Genomic DNA, 21,255 nt, shown 5'->3' with positions numbered 1-21,255 from the left:
TTGGGATTACCTCCCTTTGGGCTTGGAGGATTGTCTCCTTAAGGAGCAACCACTCTTCTTGGACACCCGGCTCCCCTCCCCTCCATGACCTCAGTGCTTCCTCGACTATTCTCCTTAGCTCATTGAAGTCCGCCCTCCTGAAATCTAGGGCTGTTGCCTTGCTGCAGGCCTTTGCCACCTTGGGCTGGATGGTGAATCCCAGCAGGCGATTATCACTGTTGCCCAGGTGGTCCAGCAGGGCATCTCCCTGGTGGGGCTGTGCACCTCCTGGGTTAGATGGAGGTACTGCATTTGGGCTAGGACCCTACAGTCTAGACCTGGCTGACTGCTCTTCCAGCAGGTGTCTGAAAAGTTCAGGTCCCCCATGATGACTACGTCCTTTGACCTAACTACTTCCATGAGCTGACTCATGAATTCCTGGTCTAGCTCTTCCCCTTGGTTGGGAGGTCTGTAGTAGACTCCCACCGTTAAGTCTCTTTCCCCTCGACTGCCTTGTATTCTAAACCAGTCATGCGTTGGGTCCCACCACATTTCATTGAGCCCCACGAGGTCTGGGTTGGTGTCGGCTAGCAGGAGGGTAAGTTCCTCCTGCTTGTTCCCATACTAGGAGCGCTTGTGTAGGGGCATTTGAGGCCTCCTGTGGATGTGTGTACTGGCCCCCTAATCACAGCATTGCCCTGGCCCCTGTTGCTTACCTGGGTGCTTGTTCCGCTCGTCGGTCTAGGCCGGGCTGTACTTGTGGGTGCTGCTTGGTTTAGTGGTCTAAGGCTTCCTCTGCCCTCATCTTTCCCTTCCCACAATGAGCCTAGTTTAAAGCCCGCCGGAGGAGATCCGCCAACCTAGAAGAGAACACACGCTTACCTTTAGGGGAAAGGTGGAGCCCGTCCCACCCGAGCACGTCTCTTGTTGTGATGTGCGGGTCATTGTCAAGGAAGCCAAAGCCCGCCTCAAGATGAGGATGGAAAATAAAAGCTGGTACAGATGGGATGTCACTTAAATTTCTCAAAGGCCACGTTGAGAGTCCCCCAGGAACTCAGATGCCAGATGCCACCCCAAAGACCCCTCCAGCGTAGAAACCCCCCTTCTCAGTCTTGAGTGCCTACAACGTGCCAGGCATGACAAAGAGTTATCACATGGAGTGTTTTCCAGTGAAGGAAGGCATCTGGGAAGGCTTTTTGGGCAGTACAGGTTTACTCTGCCTATACCTTCCCCCAACCAGCAGCTCCCCTGCATTCACAGGGCTCAGTACCATCACTTGTTCGGTTTTGGACACCCAGAAGTGGCTTCAATCCAAGGTTTGTGAATTGGACCAGGCTCCTTCCTGCAAGTAACTGGGGTTTGTGCCTGAAACAGCCTTGCTGGGGGTAGGGCATCTTCCTTTGAAGCTGCAGTAGCCCAGCCAGTGCAGAAGAGCTTTCTACCAACCCAAATCAAACCTCTAACTCCTGGGCAAGCTCTCCATGGTGCTAGCCAGAGGCTGGCTGTGAGCTTGTTTAAGCTAAGGTTTTAGGCCAGATGTACCCATCATCCTCCTGGAACTCTATGCTGCATTGGACACCGTTAAGAGAGCAGCCATCTATGTTTGCCTAAGGGAGGGGGCAGGAGTCCAGGGGAATGTCCTTAAGATCATTATTTTATTTAAATCAGATCAATTTAAATCGCTGTTTAAATCACTGGTTGGGAAGCCTTGATTTAATCATTGTTTTCTATAAAAAGTGCATTTTTTGGTTTTGCTATAACCTTTGTTCCAGGCTACAGAAATACGCTTCAGGGTAGCCAACATACATTCTCCATTTCTCTTTAGCCCAATGTTGAGAACTTTGGCTCTGACAGTTCCACCTATTTTGTCACGATTTTGTTCACAGATTGTCATCGGATTAGGCCAGTTCTCAATATATCGCCAAAAACAGTCCACTCCTGAGGGCCATCACATGTCTTGTGGGCAAGATAGCTTGGTTCCTCCTTCTTTCTTCAGAGCAGCTGCTGCAAAGTGGTTGTTACAGAAGTCATTTTCAATTTCAACAAAATTCTGTGCAAACTGTTTCTCTTTGGTTTCTACTGCACCTCCCTACTTGCATTTATCTCCAGACTCCCCCTTGCCCAGATCTACTCCACTCCCAACAATCCTCTATTTATTTAACTTCTTAAAACTTTGCACTCTTGGAGGTAAGGGCTTGACTCTGTGTTCACAAACTTGCAGAGACACAATGTGGCTGATGAGTAGGTAATCAAGTCGGTTCTCTCTCATCTCTATATACTGCTGTTCACAAGGATGTTCCCTCTGGAGATACAAATCCACAGTTTGAGAACTGAAACTAAGCATCACAGAGATGCTTAATGGGATCTTCTAGACTGAGCACTGAGTCCCATTGGGTGGAGTAGTTTTCTTTAATCTTCACTAATCTATAGAGAAGCCCCATACAATTGGGCCCTTAATATAGTCCATGACCTTTTTGTGACCTAGTTATAAAACTTCTGAAAAGGGTACATGAATAGATTGTTCCAAATAATATATAATTAGAAGTTATAATCCCTATTCCATAATGATATATTTGAGCGTTAACATAAATTAAAATGATCTTTATATAGGTTTTTTTGTTTTTTTTTTTAAAAAAAAGCATCGTAATAGAAAAAATTAAAAAATATGATCACATAAAAAAAAATCTGATTTAAATGTTTAAAAAATCAATCGTTGATTTTTATCCACCCTGCTTAAGATGGATCAAGTCCTTCCTGGAGGGGACAAACCCAACTCATAGTGATGAGAAACTGAGACTTCACCACAAGGATCAGTCCCTCCTCCTTTTGCTTCCCTTTGATGTCTACAAATAGATGTCACCAAATGTAGCAAATCAGCTGTGCTGGGCTAAATCCCAGCACAGCTGATCTCTTTCATTGGGCACAACATATGTTGCTCATTGTCCTGCCCCTTAATGCTGTAGGACAATGGGTGACATGTTTTCCTGGGGTTTGAGGGTCCTGCAGACCCTGGGAATTCCCCATGCAGGATTGGACTCCTCGGCCCTCAGCTTAGGGTTTCCTCTCTGAGATGCATCCCTTGAGGTCCATAGGCATGTCTGGGTAAGCACAGAGCTCAAGTGGCCTGGTTCTGTGCAGGAATTTCCGGGGCGTTCAGGATCGGGCCCCTCGAGCCCCATTTGGGGTGGCTGCAGGGTGCAGGCAGATCCGAGCTGCCTGTGCTCTCCTGTCATACAACAAATAGACGTCCACTGCAGCAGTGTGGCACAAATTATTACTGCCTTCTGTCGCAGTCACAAATTTGGGCATTTGTGGTGTGGCAAAAGGTTTCCTTTTGCTTTTTGCCACCATAAAAATTTTTCTGGGAGCACAAAGGTGAGGAAAGGTGATGTCTGTTTCTACCCTATGCTCAGCTGCGAAGGGAACTGGCCAGGTGCCTCAGTAGGCAGGTGAGATGGAGCCTAATGTCTGCTTGGCTCCATGCAATCACACCACTGTCACCGTGAGGGCCCGGTGCATGGATGAACAACAGCTGGATGAAGCAGAGCACGAGCAAGACGGGGGATGCCGACAGGCAGGAAGGCAATGTTTTGAAGAGTCTGTGGACAAAATGAAGTGTCCCTTGGTTAAAAGGAGTTGTCGTTCACCGGGCAAATCAGTCTGGAGTTCAGGATGCTCTTGAATTGCTTGGAGATGTCAATGCTGCAGGCAAGAACTTTGTAAGTGATGCTTTGTGCTGTGGCTGCTGGGCTAAGAGACTGCCCTATCCTGGTGGGCAATGTCCTGGCATCTCCAACTTGCTCCTCTTCATAGCTGGGCTGCAGTAACACAATGCATTTGGGCATGAAGCCTTCAGCCTGGAGGGACCTCCAGCCAGGAGAGGCACCTGCAGCACATCTCTTCAGGCTGCTGCAGGCATGTTCTCTCTGCTAATTTCCAGGAATTCAGCCTCAAGTTGCATGTCTGCACCCTCCAGGCAGGACCTTTGGGCTTGAAGGCCCCGCCTCAAAGTTCCTGTGACCGATACCGTAATGATTCATGTACCATACTCCCTTTTTTCCCCCTTAAAATTGGTGATTTGAAAATAGGGCTGCACATCTTAAATAAGGAAACTGATTCTGAACAGTTTGGTTAAAAGGAAAGGAGACCTTTAAACAAGATGCATATCTTATATGGGAGTGTGTGGTATATGAGTCAGTATGATGTTCTGCAGCATTTTTTAAAGTGCGCTCCCCTAGACGACCGTAAATGTGGCCTCCGTCGATCAGAGTCGCGATGAACTTGAGCGCAGTCTCTAGTTCCTGAAGATCTGCACTGGTCTGCACGATGGCCTGAAAGAGGGGTGGTGAATATAACTGCCGTGCATGTCGTTTTCTTGGCAACATCGAGTCGTCCTGGTGTTCCTGGGTTTTTTGTTCCTCTGACATCAGAACAGGTGATTCAGCTTGTCGTGCTTTTTTTGCAGCCCAAATTAAGAGCCAGCTGCTAATGCTTTGTTCTGTGATGAGAACAAAAATTCATCTTTCCCGTCTCTGCACGTTGGGGTAGATGCACTCTGTTTATCAGTTTACAGAAGACCGTTATAGACTAGCCAGTCCCCAGACACGTTTCCTTTGACTTTAGTACATGCCCCAAAGCCAGAGGCTTTCTGTCCCTGTGGGGAGGCATGCCAAACATATGGCATCCTGGCTTACCTACAGGTCACAGGAAGTTGGGGGGTATGGCTGGGGGGCATGGTCTGCCGCAGCATCTAGGGCCTTTGCACGTAGTGGTCAGTGGCAGAAGGGCGAGTGAGGGCTGCCAGAGCCCTTGTCACCCTCTGGCCACTTTGCCCATCACCACTGGGCTCCAGCTCTTTGGCTGCTGGCTCTGTCACTGTGAAGCTACCACCACGTGCCCCGTACCAGAGCTGGAGCCACCACTGCCTCATGCCCCAGGCTTTATCTAGCCTGCCGGGTTCAGATCCAGCCTGGGGCACAAGGCGAGTTGGACAGACACTCCTTGCTGTAGGGTACCCTGTGCTGGGAGGAAGATGCGACGTGTGCGATTGTCTGCTTGGCCACACATGTCTGTGGGGGTCTTGGGGTGCTGGTGAATAATGTGTGCCGTAATGCCTGGCTGTGCTGTTACTCCACCCCTGTTGCTGCAAAACCCAAGACATCAGGGCACCAAGCTGAGTGGCCCTTCAGTGTTTCTGGCTTGGCGGGGATGAAAGACTTGGATCTGAGCATCATCTGTGCTGGGAGAATCCCTGAGGGCGTGCAGCCTAAATGGAGACATCTGGTTTGCAGTGGGACCAAACCCCACTCATCCTCCTGGACAGCAAGATTTTAACCAACTCTGTGCTAAAGAGGGGAGGTAAAGCAATTTCCTGACAGTCTTCAGTGCTGCTGTATCTCTCCCCCAGGAGTGGAGGAGGGTAACCTGTAGATGCTGTCTTGCTTTGCACAAGCAGGCGGCTTATTTGGCAAGAAGTGCATGGCTTTGGCCTTTTGCACTGGGCACACTTCAAAGCCTCAGTAACAGCCCTCATAGCACTGGGCACCCTGGAGAATTGAGCCACTTCTTTTCAGGTGCTGAACATTAAGTGTACGGGATGAAAGTCCTTGGCTTTGCCTATTGGTGCTTTGACCTTTGCACGGGGTGTATGGAGAGTCCCCTTCCCCTCGCCGCTGGGGTGCTGGAGGTTGATTTACCCTCAGATGGAAAGTGCTGTAGGGAAGCATAAATGGCCAATCCAGCCAACCTGCTTCCTGCATTCACCCCATTAGCATCTTAACTGTCCTTTGTGCAGTGCCTGGAAGATGCAGAGCTCTTGAAGAGGCCAAGAGAGCTTTAAAAGGAGGAGCTGTGTCCTTTCTTACAGCACTGCTGATGCTGCCAGTGGCTGCGATCCCTAGGTACAGCACCAGCATAATCCGTTCAGCCTTGTGCCCCTCATTGTGGTCCTAGGGCTAAGGAAGGGAGTTACTTGCTTGAAAGTTTTCAGGGCCCTGGCTCAGCTGTAGAGTCCATCTCCTTTTGGGAGATGGTTTCCATCCTGCCCTGGCTCAGCGTCCTGGCGTTGTTCTGCTACCTCTTGTGTCGGGGTGGGTACCTATCACTCGCCCCGAGTCTCAGCTTGGCTTGTGGTCCATGGGGAAGCCTGGACCAAGGTGGCAGATGGAGCCACCTTTGCTGGAAGCTCCCGCTGGCGCCTCCATCCCTCCCTGCCCCAACAGCCTTTCACACCAGATGAGCAGTTGTGCTCTTACCCCTGCTTTGGCAGCCAGAGAGCTGTATTCCCACAGGGCCTGCTAGCGAGCTGAGCTTTGCTGGCCCGTGGGAGAACTAAAAGCAGGCCTTGGTCTCATCGTCTTCCCCACCATGTAGGAGGCAGATTTCCCACTCTCCCTAGCTTTGTCACCACCCTGACCCCTCTGTACCAGTTCCCCTCTCCCTGCCCTCCCTGCACTGCAGACCTCCTCCCTGCTGCTCCTGGGCCCACGTTTAGGTTGGCAACCTGCAGCCAAGGATGCTAGTGCAAAAGAAAGCAGAGACCGGGGACAGTAGGCAGGAGTCCCACCGGTCACCCCAGCAGGGCTCAGCTCTTGTTTCTCACCTTCTGTACACACCCCCACCCCGAATGCCTCATGAGCTTCCCGAGGATTAAACACAGGAAGGATTTAAAGGTGCTGCCTCATGCCAGAGCTGTCATTGGAGTTACCAGCACAATGCACCAGCCTGTTTGGGAGTGGGGAAAAAAAAAAATCTTAGTCCAGCAGGTAGGAACAAATTCCCTCTGAGATGTTTTCCAGACTTGGCTCGGGGCGTGCATCGAGCGAGGTTTCTCCAGGTAGGAGTGCAGGCTGCAGAGGGTTATGTTTTATTCCTAAGGCAGCTTTTCCCCTCTCCGCTTTCAAAATCCAGCCAGCATCTGTTGCTCTTTTTGATAATACTGCCTTGGCTAACGCAGGTCTCTGGGAAGGAGAGGTTATTATGACAATCTGCTGGAGATCTCTGCTCCCAATCCCTGCTGCTTTGTGCTCAGTGCCCGGTTAGTTTGGAGAGGGGATGTTAGTGCCTCTGTCTGGAGTAGCAGGGGCTCACAGATACAAACTATTATTCATTTTTCTAATGAAAATGCTGGTTTTAGCATGTCTGCATTGTGTGGGTCCTCCTCCTATTTCAGAACCAAAGACTGGGTGATGTTAGGGGCCCATCTTGCTTGGTCCCATGGGGGGCTCCTCCACGCTGGGGACTACACTGTGTCCAAAGCCTCCTTAGACCAAGCTGGCCGGGTGTGCTGACGACCTGCGCAGATAGATGAGGTGATGTGGTACTTGTACACCGCCACGGTAATCCCGGTTTGTTAGGAGTTTTCTGTAAGCCGGTACCTCCCTGCATTTTTTGTCCAGGGAGTAACAAGGCCTTAATTTCTTGCCCCGACGTGTCCCGAGCTGTTGGCAGGGCTGCTGTGGAGTAAATGCAAACCTATGACATCTTCTGTGTCTCTTGTTTACCCACAGTAGTCGCACAGGGCAAGGGGTAGCAGTGCAACCCCCCCCTCCCCCCCAGTGTATACTGTTATGCCAGTGTGTCCCCTTGCTGATGCAGAGAGCGGTTGTAAGGAGATGGGCCTATCTATGGAGGTGCTTAATTGTGGCAATGGATTTGGACTGGAAACTGCCTCTAGGAAATAGCCAGAAAGCCTCAGCTTGAAGCAGGGCCCCAGCAAATTGTGAGCTCTTCTGCCCTGGGGTCAAAAATCAGCCTTTGGTACATTTTCAGCTGCTGAGTGGCGAGCAGAGGATCTGGACTCTGGTGTGTGCTGCAGCCTGACCCCGGGGGTGGGAGATCACTGAGCAAACAGGACTTTGTCTCCTGTCCAGAGCTGATTATTAAGGGCTCGAGATTTGTGGCAAGCAAACATGTACGGCTGGCTCCGGGACACGGGAGCTCTCAGCACGACCTGCCTGGAGGCAGGCTTTCTGCGGGGGTGTTTCCCATAGAGCGGCTTGCGTGGGCTGGGATACGGGAACCGATGGGGAAGTGGTAACAGCTCACGGAAATGGATGGATATGCATTGACATGGGGATGCTTTTTTTTGTCTTTGCCAGGTTACAGCCAAGACTGCCTTCATATTTATCTTACCTCAGTACAACGTCAGCGTGCCCACTGCAGGTAAGAGTATCCCCCACACCGCTGCACCGGGCATAATCTCCTCCGCCGGATCTCGTCCATCGGTGCCGCTGAGCCTCACTGCTAAGCAACCAAGGCTGAATGGGGTAGTCTCACGTTCCAGAGACCGCCGCGGCCTGAGAGACTTTCAAAGAGCAGAGAAGCCATTTCCAAAAGAAAAAAAAAAAGTCTGTTGTTGCAGAGCAGCTCAGTTAATACGTCTAAAGGCTGCTGAGTCTTGTGCTTCAGGGCAAAAGCTTATCCGCAGTTGGGATCAAGAAGGAATTTCCCCTCCTGGTTCAGAGGATTTATAGTACCTCTTGCTTCTTCCATTGCACTTGGCCAGACCGCCTGCTGCACTGTACAGCATAACGCTCCCCACCCTCAGCCTCTTAACGTTCGAACGGGAATGAATTGCCTGATTATGTGCCTCAGATGCTTTGTTTCTCAGTCCTGAAGCCTGTGGTCTCAGCTGCTGTCTCAGTGCATTAGGCTGCATGGGCTACTTTTCCAGTAAGGCAATCCCCAGCATTTTAATTGTCGATGATGTAACTAATAATTGGGTGGGAGACAAGTAACAAATCCATTGGTGCATGCTGCAGTTTCAGGCAAGCCACAGCAGGGCCCTGCTGAAAGAAATACTGTGCTGCCTCTCCGGGTTAGTACATCGGTGGGACAAATTGGGTCCCATTGCACTTGGCACTATACAGGGATAGGTGAAATGCCAGTCCTGGCTCCAAAGACCTTCCTTTTCAAGTATCCCCTGGTCAGTGGTGATGGAGGAGATCTTTTAGGCTGTCTTGTCCATGTCTTGCCCAACACAGGCTTTCCTGGAAGGACCTTTTCCTGTGCTCTGTTCAGTCTGACTTTCATTATCCTAAGCAAGCTTCCGTCTGCCCTAGTCTTTGGGACACAGACTAATCCGCTTGCAAAGGAAAACCAGGCGGTTGCTTAGAGAAGAGGAGCAAGGAGTGTTAGGAAGGATGGACTAGCTATAATTAGGTGGAGTTAAGCTTTCCTCATTCTAAAGAAGGCTAAGGAGGGAACTAATTTGGGAACCTTCAGGCTAGCAGTGAGAGGCAGAAGACGAAGGATCTGGGAATTTAAAGCTGCATGTGTTCAGATTAGAAATACAACGCACATTTTTGACAGTGTAGGTGTTTCAACATCAGAGCAAGTTTAGCCCTGGTTCTGGGGGATTCTCCATCCCTAGCAACTTCTCGGATCCAGTTTTAGATCCCTTTCCTACAAGGAACGTTCCAGCTCACATTGACCATTCATCATAAATGGAACAGAAAATGAGCAATAACTAACAAATATAAATACAGGTGCTGGGCATTTCTCTTTCACTAATTAACATTTAGCTCCCTATATTAAGGGACCCATAGCATATTCACTCACCAGACATAATACAATTGAACACAACTTATTTTAACTCTTAGCTTCCCTTACAAATTAGCAGTTGTTTTTTCCCTCCTATCCATTAGAATCGTCTCAATCAAATATAATGTTGTTTTACTTGTTATTCTTTTTAAATACCCTTTTGGACATGAACTGGGAATTCATGCAGGCCCTGTGTTCAACAGTACATCAGGCTAGCTATATGGTCACGATGGTGTCTGCTGGCCGTAATGTGAGCCTGAAGTGATGAGTGAAGGTGCAGAGACCGGTCAGCAGCAGGAGATTAGCACTGAAGAGGAGGAAGAAGCTTGTTGGGGCTGACAAATGAGGTGTGCTGCAGCTCGATGGGGTTAACTTTTGGGAGGAGAAATTTAGAGCATTGAGATATTCAACCTGATTGTGACCTTCATTGACTTTAAGCACAGAAGGGACTTTCGGGATGATTTGGCCTGAGCTCTGGCACAGCCCAGACCAGAGGCTTGCACCCAGCCTGGCCTGCAATGCTGTGAGGGATTCCTCCCTGCTTCGTATGCTCCTAGGAAGCTGTGGGCTAATCTCCCCAGGGAACCAGCCAGAGGGCTGTCATATGGGACGTATGAAATTGGACCAGCTCTTCACTCCAATAGGGAAAGGCCCAGCAGGGAGTTGGAGCAGCAGCCAAGTCATCCCCCTTGATCTATTGTACTCCAAGCTCACCCGGGGAGAAGTTGTGCCGCTAACTTGTTTTCTTTGCTTGGTTTCACATCTCCCTTTTGATGGGACCTCTGCAGCTTCTCACTGCTTTCTCTTCCTTGCAGGCTCCTTCTGCTTTCTCCAAGGGAAGGAGAGGCGATGGGTTACTCGGAGCCACCAGGAATGAAATGGCTTGAATCAAACAGACAGCCCCCTTTGCCACTCTTTGATGTAGCAGCGTAGGGAAAGCTCGGAGCCAGAGACCATCCAGTCCCGTATCTTGGCTGCGATTGCTCCACAATTGACAGATGCAGCTTAATCCACCTCCTACACAGGCCTGATTTTAGCCTCTGCAAGTCAGTCTGGCTTATTCCTGGAGCTAGTGTCCCTTCCGAGGTTTTGTTGTTGTTGTTGTTGCTATTAATTAAAACTCTGGCTGCTCTGGTTTTCCACATCTGTGTTTCAGCCTTTTCAAATGATTTAAGTTCTCAGCCTCGATCACTTCTGTGGCCATCAGATCATGTGCTTGGTAGGATAATTATAATAATACATATCTATCTCATGCCCACAGTGCTTTTGTCTATCCCTCTCTGACCGCTTTACATAGGAGGTTGGTGTCACCATCCCCATTTTACAGCTGGGGAAACGGAGAGTTACAGAGAGACGAAGTGGTTTGCTCAGGATCACAGGAACTTGGGGCTTGGGCCATCAAATTTGGTCCTCTGTGCTCACAGGCTCCCATTCAAACAAGGATTCCGCAAAATAGCCACTTTACGCCCTCACACGCAACTACAGGGTGCAGTATTGAGCCACTAAGGGTGTGCCACAGCATGCTGTAGGTCAGAGCAGGGAGGCAAAGGCATTGCTCGCTTCCTGCATGTTACCACCAGGACTGGGAATAGGACCAAAAAGCTCTGAGTCCTAGCTCAGTACTCCATCCACCGCTTCTCTGTGTGCCTGTTTCAGATCAGCCTCCTGTCTGCTGCTATGAATGCCCCCTCATTTTGCGTTACAAAGCTCAGAGAAAAGAAGTCCTCCCTAAACTGTTCCCTTACTTCTTCTGCTTTTTCTTGACTCCTTTGATTCACCTCCTCTCTAAGGGAACAGTCCCGGTCTTCCAAATCTCCTTCCCCAGGCTAGGTTTTCCCATGGTCCTCTCACGTCTTTTCTCTGAATGCACCCTGGCTCTCCAATAACCACGGTAATAAATTTTGTGCATCTGGGATTATTCCAGCCCCTTTTTCAATAGCAAGATTATCTAATTTTGTAAGGCCCCAAACACCCAGTCTGGTCTATTTAAAAAGGAGTCTTGTGTGACTCAAAAAAATGAGTTGGAAAGTAGTAATAAGATTTTTTTGGAAAGCACAGCAGCATCATGGTGACTTAAGAGCCAGATGTCTATGGATATTTGAGCACTAGAGATGCAGATGCGCACCTAAAGGACTGATGAATGTGTCCAGCAAGGTTAGGTACCTAAATCGCATGGCCTGCTGTAGTTGGTAGCCTGAGTCGCATGGATGCTAGCACCACTGCCTGCCTGGCTAATTAATACTGTCGCAGTGTATTCTGGTGCTACGCAGTCCGCCTGTCTATCAGTTGTCCAACCCTCGAATTGCAAGCTGTTTGGTGCATGGAACCAAATTTATTCTGTTTGTACAGTGGTGTCCTGGCTGGTGGCCTGAACTCCTAGACGCTATGGTAACACAAATATTATTATATTATTGCTATTATCTCTGTTAATCCCCACTGTTGTTTACAATATCTTGGGGTGCCTAAATGCCTGTATAAATCTAGCCATATATATATATAATTAAAGATGAACCAGCGTGCTGGCAATCCACCCATCCGCTTATCCGAGCACAATACAGGGACTGCAGCAGACTTGAGGCACCCAAGCTTCCAGGTTTTGCTGCCTCTGTCCTGAAAAAAAAGTAAAAATTGTAGGAAAGTAGGTCTGGAAGGGCCCTCAGGAGGTCATCAAGTCCAGTGATGCCCCATGGGCCAGATGGGCAGCACTAGGTTTGGCCATGGGCCGGATCCAGCCAGCGGGCCGTTATCTGACTGTGCAACATTTGGAAATTTGGCGGTGGGGAGGAGGGGTGGCTGTGTTGATTGGCCCCACTCCCTGCTGCCAAAGTTTCTGTCCCAAGGGGTATCCTGCAGGCCAGATCCCACCTTTCCATGGGCTGGATTTGGCCCATGAGCCAGGGATTGAGCACCCTTGGTCTAGTCCAATCCCCTGCTCAAGTCAGGATCAGCCCTGACTAAACCATCATAGCCAAAAGTGTCTGACCTGCTATTTAAAAACTCCCAAGGGTGGACATTGCACAGCCTTGCTTGACCACCCTCGTAGTCAGACAGGTCTTCCTAATCTCCAACCTGCTTTCTCTGCTGCAAGTTAAGACGTGCTCCTTATCCCATCCCTTGCAGTGGCAGAGAATAGTCCGCTTCAAACTGCTGCCGTATAAGCACCCTTCTGGGATTTGAAGACTCTTATAAAATCTCCCTTCAGTTGTGGCTTGTCTAGACTAAATCATCTCAGTTTTTCCAGCCTTTGCTCATAAATCAGGCTTCTGATCATTTTGTCACTCTTCACTGAACTTTTGCTAATTTGTCTGTGCCTGTCTTGAAGCGCAATACCCAAAACTGGACCCAGTTCTCCAGGTGAAGCCTCACAAACAGATTTGCTCCGTGTGCTTCTAATTGTACCTGCTATTCTGGTCACACAGGACAAGTTGTTCCTGTGCTTTATTGCTATGGGGGCATGCTGTCCTGACCCGGCTATGGGAGGGTTGCCTGCCTTCCCCTTCCCGTTGCTTGTTCATCCACAGAATCCCTAATGAGGGGTAGCCAGTTTGTGCTTCCAGTTACACCAGGGTGTAAATCTGCAAGAACACCGTCAATCCAAGCCGGATGTGGCCTGCAGGCTTTTTTGGGTTGGAGTCCGTGAGAGATGGCACAGGTAGATTCTTGCTAGATCATTTTAGCCTCGACTCTGCAAAGCCCCTCAAGAGTGTGAAGGGATCCTGGGGTCTATCTGTGGGGCACAAGGCAGGACTGTCCAGAGATATCCTGCATTCACCCTGAACTAGAAACAGGGTAGCTGTGTTAACACGCTACTATTTGCAGGCGAATAAGCTCATTCAGGTTGTCTCGGCACAGCACCCATCTGTCCTAGGAGAAATATGTCCCTGTGATGGCAGTGGGGCTCTCTCTGGGTGCTAGGACCTTTTTGAACTGGGCTTTTATAGACTCCTAGAAAATGAAGGTTAAAGGGACCTCGGGGGGTCACATGTAGTCCAGCCCCCTGCTCAAAGCAGGACCAGCCCCACCTATATCATCCCAGCCAAGGCCGTCTACCTGGGTCTTCAAAACCTCCAAGAATGGAGAGTCCACCATCTCTTTAGGTAACTTGTTCCTCTGCTTCACCACCATCCCAGTGAGAGAGTTTTTCCTAATATCCAACTTCAACTTCCCTTGCTGCAACTTGAGCCCATTGCTCACAATGTCCTGTCATCTGCCCCCACCGAGAACAGCCCAGCTCCATCCCCTTTGCGACCCCCTGCAGGGCCTTGAAGGCTGCTATTAAATCCCACCTCGGTCTTTTCCTCTGCAGGCTAAATAAACCTAGTTCCTGCAGCCTCTCCTCAGAAGTAGTGTCCTCGAGCCCCCAAACCATTTTCATTGCCCTCCACTGGACTCTTTCCAATTTGTCCGCATCCTTTCTGAAGTGAGGGGCCTAAACTGGACCCAGTACTCCCGATGTGGCCCCCCCCAGTGCAGAATAGAGGGGAATAATTACTTCCCCCGATGTACTGGTAACTCTCCTACTAATGCAGCCCAGTATGCCATTAGTCTTGACTGCTGTCCAGTTTATTGTCTGTTGTATGTCAGCACAGGGGTCATTTCTGCTGGAGCTCTGCTTGTGCAGCATCATCTACACCATGGGGGTCTTGGTCTCCACAGCTGTTTCGGCTAATGGGGCTGCGATGTCTCATGCTTCTCCCAGCACAGCTGGACACCAGGCAGACTTTGGAGTATGGATCCCATCTGTGCAGGCATATGCAGCGGGGACCTCTCCCTCCTGAACTTCAGGTCTTCCCATCAGAGCCCACAAAATAAAAACTTATCCCTAAATGTGCTAGGTTGGATGTGAGCATCAAACTAGCACCACATTTTCCCGGGTCCTACATCCCTGCTTTCCAGTCATCCTTGCTGCCACCCTGGTCCTTCTCGCTGTGTTCTTTCTGCCCTTTGTTTCCAGGTGCATTTGGTAGTGAAGTCCATCTCCTCAGCTGCTGCACTTGTTCCCCAGGCAAATTCAGTGTTGCTGGAAGGGGCAGGGCTGCCAGCTGGCAGGACTGAGATCCTGGTATTTAAGGATGAAAGCAGCAGGATGAGTTAACTTCCCTATATTTCCCTTTTGCTCCAGGTTCCTAATTACTCTTTTTGTGGGGGAAGAGTGAAGTTCAGTGTCTTTCGTCCATTTAACCGCTACAGTCTTCACGGCCATGAAAACCATGAAGCATTGGGGAATCTCTGCATCACTGAGCATAATAAATCTCTTCACAGGCTTGTTTTTTGGGTAGCTTCAAAAACAAACTGTGGGAAGCCATGAGATGGTGCCCAGAGTGAATGGAGGATGGGAGGGGAGTGGAGCAGATAGCCCCAGAGAGTGGGACATGAATGTTGCTGCTGGAAGGGGCAGTACAAGACCTGGACGGGGAGGTGTTAGCATTGGGATGCTCTCCCTTTCCTCGTTTTATCTGACAAGTCCCTTTAATACAAAACTATCATACCAGTCCCTTCTAAATCCTGCCCCCTCCACCGGGCAACAAGTATGTAGATGCTCAACAAGTGAGTGGATGCTCACTTTGCTGGGATTTGGGTTATTTGTATGGAGTGACTGTGGCTTGTCCGTCTGCTCCCTGCCTTGTCTCAGATATAAGGAGCAGGGGGCAGCTTGAAGTCACAAGGGTCTCTAATGTTTTTGGGTGTGCATCACCCACCAGTGACCCCCTCAGACACGCTTTGACCCGTACAGGCTGCCCCCTCAACCAGAAGTGGAGTAGCTGTGTCCACACAGGGTATCCATGTCTCCACAGGTGTCACAGCAAGAGGTGACACCATCACTTATCAGTGTGAATTAGCCCACTTGAAGGGTTGTACAACCACGGCTACCCTGCTTCTCATTTATGAAGCATCCCGCAGGGAGAAGCATGGTGTGTTGGAGGATGCTGTTGCTTGCTGTGCAAACTTTACCGTGCAGACGCGCCCTCGGCATCTGGGAAGGCAACTTCGGGCCCTCGATCTGGTTCTGCGGTTGCTAGAGAGGTCAGACGGGGAGAGCCTACCTTGAAACCCAACTGCTAAATAGTGGATTGCTTTAGTTGTGGCAAGTGCCATAAACTCAACCCGTTGGTAGATGAACCCCCGGCTGTCAAGATTGTGAGGTCCCAGAAGAGCCACCCCAGTGGTGAAAGGGTATTGAAGAACTGTCCTTCTGTTGGGCAAACCCCTTAGACCTGGACCTGCCCTGTCTTTGCAGGCTTCATTATCAAGCTGAGCAGGTTTTGGATGGGTTGGGGAGCTGCAGTGCTAAAACCTCTCTCTCTCTTTCTCTCTCTCCGCAGATGGCGAGCTCGTTCACTATTGCTACGGGCTGAAGGACTTGGTTACCATCCTCTTTTACATCTTCATAGCAATCATTCTGCATGCCATAGTGCAGGACTATGCCCTGGATGTGAGTCATTTGTTCCAGCACCTCTTGGATGGCCCTTCCAGAGCTATATTGTGGGTGGCCTGGGTGCCTTTAGGGCTGGCATGGCAGATGATGAGCTCATGGATAGCAGGAGAAGGGCGAGTTCCTGGCTTACGTTTTTTGTTGTTTTTCCTCTAGAAAATCAGCCGGCGTTTCCATCTCTCCAAGGTCAAACACAGCAAGTTCAATGAATCAGGACAGCTGGTTGCGTTCCATCTCACCTCCATGATCTGGTGCTTATATGTCATAGTGACGGTAAGTTGTGGCGATGAGTCCCACGGAGGCTTGGTGCAGTCCCTTTTGGTTTTCCCCTTGCACTAGTGAAGTGTAATGCCCTTACTGTAGATTGAGCTGGCGGTAGTAGGTGTCCTTTATGATTTGCACAAGATTGCAAATTTGCACACACAAGTTTGGGGCTGGAAGGGACCTCATGAGATCGTCGGGTCCAGCCCCCCTGCTCTGGGCAGGAAAAAGGGCTGGGGTCAAGTAACCCCAGCAAGGTGTGCATCCAGTCTCCTCTTTGCTAGTGTGTTCTGGGCAGACTGGCATGATGCTCTTGGAGTAGGTTGAATTACTCCAGGTATGCCTTCTCTAGGGTCCTGGGGCTTCTTAAGGGGAGTAGGTCAAAGGGCTGTGAAGCAACATGCGCACTGAGGTCCCAGGTACTCCATGGTGAGTTCTGCATCAGGGTGAGAGGACTGCATAGCAGATGGAAAAAGGTCTATCTCCATTCCACTTTTAACTAAAGGTAGAGGTTGCAGGGAGCTAAATTAAAGCACAAACCACACAACCGCTCCAGCTGCCTCCAGGGCACCTAGTTGTAGAAGTGACCTGATGCAGAGCTGTTTCATCTCTGTATTCATCTCTGCATTGCAAGAGGTTTCATGTGCATCTCTAGTGATTCAGGGAGCTGGTGGGGTGCGAGGTGGTTTGGGGACAAGAGATGAGCTGGTTAAGTGGACGCTAAATGATCAGCCCCATGCTGCAGTGAGTGGGACAGCTTGCTCCTCAGTGATTGTTTGGGCTGCCGGCAGGCTCAGACCCATGTCACTACTGCAGTGTATGCCCTGTGCAAGGTTTTCCAGTGTGCAGCCTGTAATCCTGGAGTGAAAACCCGGCCTTGCTGAAGGTAGGGAAGATTGCACTACTGACGTCAGGGAATCAAAGCCCCATCTGTGTTGTGCTGTAGTAACAGCTTAGATCCTGGATGGATTCCCAAGCACAACCCCCTTGAAAGACATAAGACCCCAGGCCCTTCTTCCTCTCCTTTGGCACCCTGCTTCCTTCCCACAAAGCCCGTCAGCCTGGCTTTCTGCCCTGTGAGGCCCCTGTATTCACAGCAAAAAGGCTGGAAAGTCTCACGCAGCCAAGCTGTCTGACAGGCTGTGCAGTGACTCAAGCACTTGATAATCAACACAGCTGCTTCAGATGCCTGCTACTGCTGTTTCACAGAGTCGCTGGGGGGGGCGGAGAGCTTAGCCTCCTACATTTCAGCAAGAGCCCATTTCTCAACCCAGGAGACCACAGCCCCTGGAAGGAGCAGGGAAGGAAATAAACTCTCCCAAACCCGGTGAACTCTGCATTCCTACCACCATGGTGCCCAATTACTATTCTGCTCATGCCCCCATTGTGAACAGCAGGGAGTGGGGCCACTCGGTAGAAAACCCTTGTGATGCCAAAACACATTGCAGTGGAGAACTGTGGCTTTGGTCTTGAAGGTCGGAGGGGGTGAGATGGGGCAACGGTTTGAGAAAATCAGGTGCTGTGGAAGTTATTATGAGCATTAGCTCACATGCTCCTGGCTTGTCCCCACACAAAACCAAGTCAAACCTGTATCATTGCAACGGTTGCACTGTGCAACACCCAGGGCCTGTATATGAGTGGAGGGTCTCCTTTGCAAAACGAGTGTGGATGCGTGTGAGAACGGACCTCTGGGGCTGCATTTTAAAGCTGGGCATGAATGCATATTTCATTCAGCAAGTTTTGGACAGAGGTCATTGGTGTTGACACACTTACAGAGACTGCTCGGCTGGCTGTATCCCTGCACCTCATAAGGCCCCGAAATACACCGAGCTGGCATGGAAGTGACCTCTCCCCAGCCAACTCTTTCCAGGCCTAAAAGAAAATGGCATATTGCTAAAATAACACCCCCCCAATCTATTATTACCCTATTGTGCTAGGTGTTGTACAAACATGGAACAACATGGCAGTCCCTTCCTTCCCCAGGAAGCTTACAGTACCTCCCCCTCCCCTTCACCCCCCATCACCGTAGCCCCCACATCCTTTGGGGGTGGCTGACAGTCTGTTCTTGCCTGCTTGCCTTCTGCCTCTGCCCCCACCTCCTCCTCCTGTGCTGCCAGCTCTCTAGCAGCTGGCACTGGCTTACAGGGCAGTTAGATTACGGCTCTGGTGCCCGTTCCCTTTCATTGCTTCAACTAACCCCTTGAAGACTGCATACCTTGGGCAGCAGGTCTGCTCTTTCCGGCCAGGGTAGTCAGGTGTTGAAATTCTGGCCCATCCCCTTGCCTCCCCTCTGTGGCTTGCACACACCCCCTGGGAGCAAGTTTGCAACCTCACTTGTTAGTGGTCCTTACCCCAGCCCCCTGCCATTCATTTCCTCTCATCAGGGGCTGCAGGCATCCCCAGGCCCGCTGCCATGCCAGGGTGCTCTGCAGAGGGGCAGGGGGATGCTGGATGATAGAAAGAGGCTTTGGGCCATTCTGAGCCTGTGCTCTGTCCCGCAGCCAGTCCCCTTGTGGGCTTAAACACCACGTCTCCTGCAGTTTGGCAGAGAAGATGCTCTTCCATGAGGATAAAGAAAAGACCTGAGCTCCAGCTTCCCCCAATTTGTTTTTTACCAAAGAAGGCAAGAGGGAAGCACGTCTGCTAAATCAGGGGTGCTCCACCCCCAGCCTGTGGACCAAATCTGGCCCCTGAGGCTGTGTCATCTAGCCTGCAGGGCTCCCCAGAGATCTGGGGGTGGTGGTGCTGAGTACTAGATCAGGCATGCAGGGCAGCGTGAGACCTGATCCTGGTACACAGGGATCAGGTAGGAGCAGTGTGAAGCCCTCGGAGTCCGGTTTGGCCGGGTGAGGGTGGTGCAGAGCCCAAACTGGCTCCACGCTGTTCCTCTAGCATGCCGGACCCAAACCATGAGCACCACCATGCTTAACCAGCTCACTGGCTACTTCAGTGATGCTCAACCAGAGGGTGGTGGTTGAGGTGTGAGGAGATAAGCAGGTAAACCCAGGCTCAGGCTGGTCCCTGCCAGGCCCCTCTGCAAGGAATTAAGCATTGTAATGTATAAGTTAGTTCTGGAAATTGGGTACTGCTCATGTCACAGAAGTTACGGAGGGGGAAGCTTGAGCCCAGAAAGGTTGAGAACCCCTGGGCGATATGTTTCATGCAGAGATATTGCACATCACAATGCCCGGTGGCCTCTTTGATGCCCAAATCTCCAGCCTGTAGCTTTTTTGCCTCCAGCAGTCACCGTCTTACCAACCAGGCTTTGAGCGCGTTGGTGCCCCGAGACATGAATGAACATGTATAGCTTTACCCCATCACTTTCTCCTTTTGGGGACAGCATAAACAGTGACCAGCCCACCTTCACCAAGCCCATTGCTGCTTAGGGTGGAACAAAAAACCATTACAGAGAAAGCATTCATAATAATGACCTGTCCCTGCTCACACTGGCTTTCCAGACATCTGCCATCAGCCATCATCTTGCTAGGTACAGGCCCAAGTCCATCAGTTCCTTGTCCCTCTTCATGCCTCTGACCTCAGCTCAGGCTGCCTTTTTAAACCCTTCACCCCTTTGTTTTTATGCCCTCTTGATCCAGAACAAACGAGCACGAGCAGTTTTCCCCCAAGAGAGTGAGGCTTTTAGACTTGTTTGTATGCAGGGGATCTGCATCAATTGCTTCCCAGTGTTTCCAGGAGTGGAGAGATCCATATAAAACTTGCAGTGTTGATACAGCCAGTCTTTTTCAATGCTCCACATGCCTGCAGCATCAAAACCAGCTTGCTCCCGTAATCTTCGACGCTTCCATGGTTTCATCTCTATTGTGCTAGACTGCTCTCAGCGGTGGCAGATGACAGAACAAGGAGCAATGGTCTGTTGCAGGAAGGGAAGGTTAGGTTAGTTGACAGGAGAAACTTTCTCACAAGGAGGGTAGTAAAGCACTGGAACAGATCACCCAGAGAGGTGGTGGAGTCTCCCTGCTTGGAGGTTTTGAAGACCCAGCTAGACAGCCTTGCTGGGATGATCTAGTTGGAGCTGTTCTTGCTTTGGTCTAGATGACCTCCTGAGGTCCCTTCCAAACCTCATTTTCTATGATTTTTTTTTCTATGCTGCATGAAAAGAAGATCTGAGATGGCAAAGCATTAAATGATGTTGATGGAGGAGAAAACAAGTTCAGGTTCCTCTTACAACCATTGTCACCTGTGTTGTCTAGCACCTAGAGGCCCCAGTGGTAGATCAGATGCAGGCCTGCGTACAGACATTGAGCACCACATCCCTTCTCCGAGGCAAGAGGTAGATATGGGCAGATGCATAGCACAGGGAAATGAGATGCAGCCAAGACTTGGTTCCTGTAGAAACCCACTGCCTTGCAGCTAGCTATGGTAACAGAATCGCATGCCTCTCTCCATGCTGCAGCTGGGGCTTGCTGACTGGATAAGCCCTGAATGACTTGGCAACATCCAGATGTGGTTTCAGCAGATCACCAAAACACAAATCAGGTGGGACTGACTCCGTTCTCCTCCTTCCACTGAGCTGTTCAGCGTGGTTGCAGGGTAGCAGCAAAGTTTTTGCAGCGGTACAGCTGTCTGCTTTCTGCTCCCTTGTTCAAGAAACACCCAGAGAGTTTTGTTCAGCCTTGGTTCCCCCTTAGGCACAGAGCAGACCCAGAGGAGATCAGCCCCCAAGGTGAAAGCCAAGTAGCCCAGCAGACCCCCTCTGCTACCTGCCTCTCACACTGTTGCGCTGGTGCCACGGGGATTACAGCAGCTCCTCGAAAGAAGCTGGCATCCAGGCTTCTCTTAGGGGTGGTCTTTTTATTGGCGCGACATTAGCAGGCCCCACTCGGGCCAGCGTTGTGCTGACAGGTAACTGCATGCCGGTTGTTCCTTTTGCTTAATAGACTTTGTCTTCTCTTGCAGGAAGGATACTTCTCAAACCCAAGGAGCCTGTGGGAAAACTACCCTCATGTTTATCTTCCGTAAGCATGCTCACAATGTGCTTAGTGTCGCAGCTGACCACTTCCTTCCTCTTTACATTCTTC

General features: G+C 50.3%; 1 protein-coding gene across 3 annotated transcripts in view; it reads left to right on the top strand.

The window, feature by feature from the left end:
• TRAM2 (translocation associated membrane protein 2) overlaps positions 1-21,255 on the top strand; it is a 45,007-nt gene that overhangs the window by 13,659 nt on the left and 10,093 nt on the right. For 2 of the 3 annotated variants that reach the window (XM_019537179.1, XM_019537178.1), the window contains 4 exons: positions 8,079-8,142; positions 15,846-15,955; positions 16,112-16,228; positions 21,134-21,192. In XM_019537179.1, coding sequence (XP_019392724.1) covers positions 8,079-8,142; positions 15,846-15,955; positions 16,112-16,228; positions 21,134-21,192 — 350 coding nt within the window. Of the gene's footprint in view, positions 1-7,869; positions 7,941-8,078; positions 8,143-15,845; positions 15,956-16,111; positions 16,229-21,133; positions 21,193-21,255 lie in introns of those variants that run through there. The other variant, XM_019537181.1, reaches the window with a different exon arrangement.

Source organism: Crocodylus porosus, unplaced genomic scaffold (assembly GCF_001723895.1).
Source record: "Crocodylus porosus isolate Cpor-Errol unplaced genomic scaffold, CroPor_comp1, whole genome shotgun sequence".
In the NCBI taxonomy this organism is placed as follows: Eukaryota; Metazoa; Chordata; order Crocodylia; family Crocodylidae; genus Crocodylus; species Crocodylus porosus.
The sequence above is the reverse complement of the archived record's forward strand: the minus strand, read 5'-3'. Positions and strand labels throughout refer to the sequence as shown.